At 35.1% G+C, this 10,317-nt stretch overlaps 1 protein-coding gene across 2 annotated transcripts; it reads left to right on the top strand.

The window, feature by feature from the left end:
* The first annotated feature begins 999 nt into the window (after positions 1-999).
* LOC8261674 (U-box domain-containing protein 52) lies at positions 1,000-5,239 on the top strand. Of its 2 annotated transcripts, none has more exons than XM_015727794.3 (9): positions 1,000-1,495; positions 1,650-1,732; positions 1,827-1,948; positions 2,041-2,253; positions 2,346-2,652; positions 2,744-2,845; positions 2,941-3,369; positions 3,466-4,266; positions 4,366-5,239. In XM_015727794.3, the coding sequence occupies exons 1-9, from the start codon at positions 1,327-1,329 to the stop codon at positions 4,441-4,443; spliced, it is 2,304 nt and encodes a 767-aa protein (XP_015583280.1). In that variant the 5' UTR covers positions 1,000-1,326; the 3' UTR covers positions 4,444-5,239. The 2 variants fall into 2 exon arrangements, with proteins under 2 accessions (XP_015583280.1, XP_015583281.1); XM_015727795.3 differs by having other exon boundaries at positions 1,323-1,499.
* The last annotated feature ends 5,078 nt before the right edge of the window (positions 5,240-10,317 follow it).

Genomic DNA, 10,317 nt, shown 5'->3' with positions numbered 1-10,317 from the left:
AAGAAAAAGAGAAATACAATTCTATGAAAGTCAAAATTTGATGACAACTATATTCAGCTTGATATACACATCTTTCTGTGAAAATTCCTTTTATCTAACTAATTTGACATGGTACGTGATACAAAAGATTGCAAAATCTTGGAAGAAAAAAAAGGCCATATACAGCAAAGTTGCTCAACTATAAACAATTCTTACAAATACTTTGAATTTTAATGCCTAATAAAAAAATAGACCTTTTGCATCAAAATGGTCTAAACTCTTAATGGTGCTTGTAACCATTAAAACAAAGACTGTCCATTCAAGAAAAAATTTTCCAAAATCAAAATAAAACCTAGATTTGGGTATTGCAATCTATAAGTGGTTTGAAGTGATTTTCAGTCCATCTTTTACGAGAAACTTGTGGAACCACACGTGTGACCAAAATAAATTGCATTCAAAGTTATTATTATTATTGTAGGATGACCCACTTAAAGATACATTAGAATCATCATATTTTTGAAGGAAAATCCATTTTTAATTAAAATTATTCTAATCTAATTCATAAATCAAAGTATGTAAAAAATAAAACCTTATTCCAGAAAAAAAAAGAAAGAAAAGATTGTCAAAATTAAATTGCACAAATTAAGAGGAGAGTCATTGGCATGTGTGTGTACATATAGTACAAGGTGAACACATGGGTCTTTCTTGCTTTTATGCTTCATTGTTGGAAGTACCTCTTATTTTGATTATATTTATAGTAGGAGTAGCAGCAGTAATAACTTTATCCTCTCTTCTACTTTTCCAATGCAAGAAGCAAGAAAAGGAATGCTCTACTTATAAATGCCAAAAATCATTTTGATTAAAAATCCTATCCTCGTGACCAAAAAGGATTTTTACATCTTTAATTGATTAAGTTGTAATTTAATTAATCAAAGGTTCAGCTCTAGCCAGGCAAATAATTTACCAAAAAAAGGAGCAAGGAATGGCATGGTCAAATTTGCTAAAACTAGTGAATGGAGGAGAAGCACAAAACTTAAGTTTGTTAAGTTGGTTTGTTTTTTTTCGTTTGTTTGTTCTAATGGAGTTTACATGGGTTTGGAGGCTCACTTGGACAAGAAGAGAGAGAAGCTAATTAGGCTAGCTTCTTTCTACCTTCATTTTTGTTTTCTTTCTTACATTCTTCTTCTTCTACCTTTTCCTCAATTCAATAAAAAAATTACCAGTTACTTTGGGGCTGGAAGGTAGGCAGTATTGGCTGTGCTAATTCATTGGCATCAAACAGATTGTAACTTATAATTCTTTTTCCTTTTATTTTTCCCGACCTTTGGCATTGTAAACTTTTGCTAAATGGCTTTAGTTCCTTCTAAAGAGTCCATTTCACTCGTAAATGCCATAGCTGTAGCTATTGACAAGGACAAAAATAGCCAACATGTTGTCCGATGGGCTATTGATCATCTTATAATCAATAATCCTGTTATCATCCTTGTTCATGTCAGACACAAGAACCACCAACATCGTAGGTACCCTCCCTCATTTCTCATTTTACATTAAGTTACGTATATATGCCTTGTAGTATATTACATTGTAGGAGTATCATATTTATTATGGGCATGAGTCAAGAATATTGGCATTGGATTCTGATTTTTGTTTATGATCTGAGGTTCTTGTAGATGCTAACAATGGGAATGATGTTGATTCCGATGAGGTGCAACAACTTTTCGTTCCTTTTCGTGGATATTGTGCTCGTAAAGGGGTTCGTAGTTTTATATCTTCTATCCATTATATTGTCAAATATATTTGATAGAAACCAGTGCGAATGACATGAAAGAGTTCATTGCTAATTTCAGGTACAGTTAAAGGAAATTATACTAGAGGATAATGATGTTGCACGAGCACTTCTAGATTATATCAGCAAAAACTTTCTCGGGAGTATTGTTGTTGGTGCTTCAACAAGAAACGCTTTTACCAGGTTTGTGAAAAAGAAAAATCATGTTCTTGGATTATAGGAGGTTGAAAAGGTATGAATCTGATAATGACATACGATGTTTTATGATTGTACAGGAAATTCAAGAACCAAGATGTACCGAGTAGCTTAATAAAGTCTACACCAGATTTCTGTTCTGTTTATGTAATTTCAAAAGGAAAGATAGCGTCTGTGCGAACAGCGCAACGACCTGCTAATAATCCTCCCATTCCACCAAAGGTACCTAATATGCTAGCTCTTCCAGGTCCAACCCCACATGATCATTCTGATTATTATGATGATGGAATCAGGTAATTAAGAAAAGCTTGATCTATCATGTAAAACTGATATAAGAATATTAATTATTTGGATCATGATCTTTAATGTTTACAATTTTAATTAGAGGACATTCTGTGAGAGGATATTATAAAAATCAAGGATCAGAAAGATTTCCTTATGAAAGAAGCAATGATCCCATGAGAGGGCAATTAATTCGCGACAGAACCAGAACTCCGTCCAATCTTTCAATGGATAGCATTGACATTTCTTTCCCAGGAGGAGCAGCGCCAAGAATCTCAACTAGCCGAGTTTCTACATATGAGGATCATGATTTCTCATCTCCATTTGCGCTAGGATCCATAGACATTTCATCCCAGAATCCAGACTTTTCTCTCGGGTCGCCCAAGGATCTGGCTGCCTCACAAGCTGCAGTAAGCGAAAATTGATACTAAATACTACATGCCATTTAGTTGTTGCAGAACGGATAGTTATAACCATAAATTGATGGACTATGAAATGCAGCGAGACATTGAAGCCGAGATGAGAAGACTAAGGGTTGAACTTAAGCAGACCATAGACATGTATAGCACAGCTTGCAGAGAAGCACTCACAGCAAAAAAGAAGGTACAATCTTATACCAAGCCTACATGTATCAAAGATTTTATTTCTGATTTCTTACAAATAATCAAAAGCTTTGATTCTGAATGTTATGCTTCCAGGCTAATGAGCTACATCAATGGAAAATGGAGGAGGCTCGTAGATTCGAGGAAGCTAGGCATGCTGAAGAGGCAGCTCTTGCAATTGCAGAAATGGAAAAGGCCAAGTGCAAAGCTGCTATAGAAGCAGCTGAGAAAGCACAGAGGCTAGCAAAAATGGAAGCACAGAAAAGAAAATACGCAGAGTTAAAAGCTAAGCGAGAGGCAGAAGAGAAAAATCGTGCATTGACTGCTTTGGCACATAATGATGTTCGATACAGAAAATACACAATTGAGGAAATAGAAGACGCTACAGAAAAATTCTCACAATCAAATAAAATTGGTGAAGGTGGATATGGACCTGTGTATAAAGGCACACTTGACCATACAGCAGTTGCTATCAAAGTTTTAAGACCTGATGCTGCTCAAGGGAAGAAGCAATTCCAACAAGAGGTAAGGCTCCTCATTTTAAATATTTTCTCTAAAGATTATTTCTTGCATAATTAGCATCAACTGTTGTGACGTTCTATAAAATATGGAAACCTTTAGGTTGAGGTTCTAAGCTGCATTAGACATCCACACATGGTGCTTCTTCTTGGTGCCTGTCCAGAGTATGGGTGCTTGGTTTATGAATACATGGACAATGGTAGCTTGGAAGATAGGTTACTTCAAAGAGACAACACACCTCCAATTTCATGGAGGAGAAGATTTAAGATTGCAGCAGAGATCTCAACTGCGCTTCTATTCCTGCACCAAGCAAAGCCTGAGCCTCTAGTCCACCGCGATCTCAAGCCAGCCAACATCCTCTTAGACCGTAACTATGTGAGCAAGATCAGTGATGTTGGGTTAGCACGGTTAGTCCCGCCATCTGTAGCTGATTCTGTTACACAATATCACATGACTTCAGCTGCAGGTACATTTTGTTACATAGATCCTGAGTATCAGCAAACTGGGATGCTAACTACGCGATCAGATATATACTCACTAGGGATCTTGTTGCTTCAAATTATCACTGCCAAGCCTCCAATGGGCCTTGCTCACCATGTGGGGAAGGCTATTGAAAGAGGAACATTTGAAAAGATGCTCGACCCCTCAGTGGTAGACTGGCCAGTTGAAGAGGCGTTAAACTTTGCTAAGTTGGCATTGAAGTGTGCTGAACTAAGAAAGAAGGATAGGCCTAATCTTCTAACTGTTATAGTGCCAGAGCTTAGCAGGATAAGAGATCTCGGGAAGAATGTTGATCCACTTGGAAATAGTGATCATCCTCGAAATTATGCTCACAGTAATAGAAATCGTGGTCACAGCCCTTTACTGCATTCTTCCCCAGCTGCACATCCAATGACATCAAACGTAACTCAGATTTGTCATTAATTCATATTGCTTAATCATGCATTTCAATTATGTACTTGTTCAAGCACTAATGTTGTATTTATTTGATCAATTAACTAGGAAATGGTATGTAGAACGCCTGACTCAGCAGCATTATCTAATACAAGAGAAGATGAAAGTGGTAAAGGTTCAGGATGACCAACAGACATGCTTAACAGAAACAATAGTGGAAAGCTGCCTGCCTGCAAAACAATAGTTAGAGTTTTCTTATGAATCATTGATTATCTTAAAGTAGTAAGGATGAATTTAATTTAAGAAAATCACACTGTGTGCTTGCATTCTATAACTAAACACATATATATACTCTCTCATACAAAATACACATTGATTTTCTAAAGTTACAACATAATAATACAATTTGGGTGTGGCAATCTAAAATAGTGATATTTGAGTAAGAAGGTTGGGTAAGAAAAGGTAGCAATTCAACTTTAAAACTATAAATCAATACTGGAAGAAAGAAAAAGTGAAATACAATTCTATGAAAGTCAAAATTTGATGACAGCTATATTAAGCTTGATATATATATCTTTATGTGAAAATTCCCTTTATCTAACTAATTTTGACATGGCATGTGACACAAAAGATTGCAAAATCTTGGAAGAAAAAAAAAGGCCATATAGAGCAAAGTTGCTCAACTATAAACTATTCTCACCTATACTTTAAATTTTAATGCCTAATCAAAGAATAGACCCTTTGCATCAAAATGGTCCAAACTCTTAATGGTGTTTGTCACCACTGCACCTTTTAGGAGAAACTTGTGGAACCACACGTGTGACTAAAATAAGTTGCATTCAAAGTTATTATTATTATTGTAGGATGACGCACTTAAAGATACATTAGAATCATCATATTTTTGAAGGAGATTCCATTTTTAATTAAAATTATTCTAATCTAATTCATAAATCAAAGTATGCAAAAAGTAAAACCTTATTCCATAAAAAAAAGATTGTCAAAATTAAATTGCACAAATTAAAAGGAGGGTAATAGGCATATGTATGTACATATAGTACAAGGTAAACACATGGGTCTTTCTTGCTTTTATGCTTCATTGTTAGAAGTACCTCTTATTTTGATTATATTTATAGTAGGAGTAGCAGTAATAACTTTATCCTCTCTTCAACTTTCCCAATGCAAGAAGCAAGAAAAGGAGTGCAATTGTTTTTAGATATATGATTTTAGCTCACTCTCAAGACTGACAGTCTCAATTTTACTGTTTTTCAGATCTGTGACTGTTAGTCTTCCCGCGACTCTTATCTAGTAACCCGACTCCTTCATCATCGTGTGATGTAATTTGTTTGGTATGTTAACTTGTAAAATCTTAGATTCTGCACAGTAGAATTAATAGACTTATCTGTTGTAATTCTTTGTAGTTTCGGGTCTCGCCTAATTCTTCTAGCAGACTGAATTAATTATGTAAGATTTAACAGTTAAGATAAATTATGGCATCAGTAAAATGAGATGAGATTTAATTGAGTTAGTGAGTGTCAGGCTTACTACGGGATTCGGTGGCCTTACACCTACCCATTCCCTAGTGCCGGTCACGGGCCCACAGATGGGGTCGTGACAAAAATACGATTATTAGGAGATAAAAAAGTTTAGATTAGAGACAGCAAACAATGTTAAACAAGTGGGTTTTCTATGGTATAGTTGTAATACCCCGAATTTTTATATGTTTAATAATGAATTATTTTTCCATATCCAATTAGTTTGATTTTTAAGGAGTTAATTAAATAAATTATTTGAGGAATAAATTATATTTTTTTATTTAGTTATTCAAAATTTTCCCAAATGCATATTTATATAAGTAAAATTATATATTGGAAAATTATGGTAGAAATTGTAAGTGATGTTTTTATAAAAGAATTTTGAAAAAATTTGTATTATAATTGATTAGTAGTATTAAATTTTAAGTTGGAAATTGATTATTTAATTTAATTTAATTGTGTGTAGGATTTAATTAGAAATTTATTTTGGAATAAGGATTGACAGTATAATGTTATTTTTATGAGGGTTTAATGGAAATTTGTGAGCTTTGTATTTTTGTAAATAAATATGTCGGTCAGGGGTATTTATGTAATTATGTATTTTCAATAATTCGGATTTGGCCCAAATTAAATAGTTAGGGGCTTAATTGAAAGGCTAAAAAGAAGTTTGGGGGTCGAATTGGAATTCTGCGGGATGAAATTGTAAGTAATTAAGAAAGTTGAGGGACCAAGTTGTAATAAGGAAAAGTTCGGGGGCCTAATGTCGATATTGAAAGGAATGGAAGTCGAGGAAGAAGAAGAGAGGAAGAGAGATGTCGGGGGAGAGCGAGGAGGGAGGAAGGAAGCAGCAGCTCGCATGAGGAGGAAGATGGCCAGCTTTCCGACGCCGGTGGTCGCCGATCTTGGTGCCGATCGACTCCTCCGCCAAGGCTTTGTTTTGGCGGCCGGAAACGGAAGATCCGATGGAGAGAGAAAATGGAGGCGGCCGAGGTTTTTGGATTTTTTCTACGAGCTCCGCGAGCTATGGAAGATCGGAGGACGTATCCCGACTCTCCTCATCTCAAGCTTCGCATTGGCACCGGTTTTGTTACGATCGGGTTTCGTTTGCAAATTGATGGCCGAGATCGTCCGCAAATCTCTCAGGATGATCGGGTGTCAGATCGGAAAATTGAAAGCGGGATCGCCATCGCGTCGTTGTGAGTCCGATGGTGTGTTCGGATCGGCCGACGGACCCGGAAGTCGGCCGAAGCGATCGGCGTAATATTTCTTTGGCCCGTTAATTTAGGAAATCCTTTGATTTTAAATTTTTTATCTAATGGTTTATATTGAGTATTTGATGATATTTATGAGTCATAAATAATTGTCTGTTAGTTTGCTTGCCTTGTGTTTTGTGCTGTGTGGCGTAGTCGGGAAATAGTGAAGTTTGGGACCCGACTCCCGTTGTTTAAATTGTTGGATATTTGAAGTGTTCTTCTGGCAGGTCCTGGACCCGTTTTTACAAGGGGTAATGTTCGTGTTGTAGGGAGGTTCACTTTTAGTTCCGAGTCAAGATTCTTAGGCGGAATCTAGACCTAGGATCTATTGTAATTGTTTCATCGTTTTGATAAATTATTTTCCATGACTAGATTGTCAGTTTGTTCGGCTCGCTCCTACCGAGGCACCGGAGCAGAGCTAGGAGGTCGCCAAACCTGTGAGTTAAAGTCATTTAATCATTGCACTATTACTAAGTCTGATTTTAATATGCTATTTTGGAAGTTTATGTTTAACATGGTTATTAATATCTCAACGTAAATAATTTTACTGGATTATTAATTATTGAAGATAATATGAGTATTATTATAGTAATGTTATAATAATACCAAATATTATCAGTTTTCCATATGAGTTGCCTGATGTCTTACTCTTAATTGTTAATTGTTATTTCGATATATGTTGAATGATTTCATTAGACAATGATATTTATTAAATGTGGTGATTGCGATTTGGGAAATGTGGCTTGTAGAACATGCCGCCTGATGGGTTACATCGCAATGATCATGGACATGTAATAAGATTTTCATGGGTTTGCCCTGGTCGAGCATGGCTCTCTGGGCTGATTTGAGTAAATTGCCAGAGGTAAGGTCCCTGGTCGAGCATTGCTCTCTGGGCGCCGGCTTATTTGGAATTCAAGTGTTCAGACTGGAGGTAAGGTCCCTGGTCGTGGGCGCCAGTCTTATTGGATTAAGAGAGCCAAAATGGCTGATAGAATTTGGAGTTAGGGTTCTACTGAGCCACTCGTCCCGTAAAAGTAAAAATATATTTTTATTTATTCATTTATTTATTTATTAAGGTATGATTATAATATGGATTGTATTTACGTGCATGGTTGATATATTGATTCGAATGATCAATATTTTCTGTGAAGAAAGTAATAGGGTATGATTATAGTATGATTGGTATTTATGTGCATGGTTTGATATACTGATTTGAATAATCTATGTTTTTTGAGAAGAATGCAATAGTCCCCAGATTATTTGATTTTAACTCACACTCGAGACCGCCTCATTTTTATCGCTTTTCGATTCGTGATCGTTAGTCCTCTCACGACTCTTATTCAAGAACTCCTTCATCATCGGGTGACGTATTTGATTTGGTATGTAAATTGGTAAATCTTAGATTCTCCGCAGTAGTAATAGTAGATGTATCAGTTGTAAATTTTCTGAGTTTCAGGTCTCGTCTAGTTCTTCTGGCAGACCGATTAAATTATGTAAAATGTAGCATTTAAGATAATTTGTGGCTTTAATAATATTAATTTGAGATGAGATTTGTTTAAGTCAGTGAGTGTCAGGCTAACTACGGGTTTCGGTGGCCTTACGCCTACCCATTCCCTAGTGCCGGTCACGGGCCCACGGGTGGGGTCGTGACAATAGTGAGGGAGTGAAGGAGAGAAGAAGAAGGGAGAGGCACATGGCATGTGAGGAACAGCTATGTCCACTCCTCCCCACTTGATAAATACCCTTCTAATCTGCCTTACTCCGTCTTTTGACTTCCTTCTTCTTCTTCTTCTTCTTCTTCTTCCTCTATATACATGTGCTCTGCCGAATTTTTATATAGCAATTTCGATTAATTATTTATATTATTATTGTATTTATATATATGTATATATTTATTTGTCATGGTGAATATTACTGGAAATTCTTATTTTATATTTAATTAATTAATTTATAGGTTTAAACTATTTATTTATTATTTATCCAATTAATTGCTTTATAAATTTTAGATTAGTTATTTATTATTCATCTAAATAATCATTTTATGAAATTAATTATCTATTTACTATTTATTTAAATAAATAAATTTACGATAACAATTACGTGATGTTCAGTATTATTTAATACGTTATTGATTAATAGTTTAGTTACTTGCTATTCATAAATCATTTTTTACAATATCGATATTATGATTTCATATTGACTCGGGATGAGGCGGTAGTAGAACATGCCACCTGATGGGTAGCATCAGGACAGCGTGCGGATCGGTATTAATCAGAGATATGTAATAAAAGAATATTTTAGGATTTGCCCTAGTCGAGTATAATTCTCTGGGCTATGAGAATTTGATTGTTGGAGGAAAGGTCCTTGGTCGAGCGTTGCTCTTTGGGAACCGAATTTATTAGAAATCAAGTGACCAGGCTGGATTTAAGGACCCTAGTTAAGCTTCGCTCTCTAGGTGTCGGTCGTATTGGAATAAAAGAGCCGAAAGGCTACTAGTATTGGGGTTAGAGTGCTGCTGAAATACTCGTCTTTTATGAGTAAAAAAAAATCAATTATTTAAAATTATGCTATGACACTTGCTTATTAGTTTGTGATGTACCACATTATTTTATCAACCATTCCACATGGATATTTATAGTTGTTTTACTGCAGATATATGTTTTTAACTCATACTCGAGACTGACAGTTTCAATTTTAAATTTTTCAGGTGACAGTTAGGTTCTCCGCCGACATCTTTTGTAGCCCGACTTCCCTTCTCCCTTCGAGTATAGTGTAATTAAATCTTACTTTTGTACTTGTAAACTACTTGGAATTCTATACTCTCCGCAGCAATTTACTTGGTATTTTATATTTTAATTTGATCTGTTAAAATTGTGGGACATTGCTAGAAATCTAGCTGGAGGATTACTTAACCATGTGTAGATTTGTGAGTGAAATGTTGATTTGTTTTAAAAGTATATAATTAGGTATTTATTTAGATTTTTGGCTAATTACACTTGCTATGAGTTTCAGTGGCCTTAAGCCTGCCCATTCCCTAGCGTTGGTCACGGGCCCACAGATCGGATCGTGATAAAAATTATTTAATTTTATATAATTTTTTAGTGTTTAATAGAATTAATAATTACCAACTAAGATTAATGCCTATGAATTATGAATTGTGGTAATTTATCATATTTATAAAAATTTAATAGAACTGAAAAATTTTATAAATAATAAATATTAAGATAATAACAAAAATATTTTAAATTAGTTTTATCATAATGGATTAAGTAATT

This window comes from Ricinus communis, chromosome 7 (assembly GCF_019578655.1).
Source record: "Ricinus communis isolate WT05 ecotype wild-type chromosome 7, ASM1957865v1, whole genome shotgun sequence".
Taxonomy (NCBI): domain Eukaryota; kingdom Viridiplantae; phylum Streptophyta; class Magnoliopsida; order Malpighiales; family Euphorbiaceae; genus Ricinus; species Ricinus communis.
This window is presented reverse-complemented; position numbering and strand designations above follow the sequence as displayed.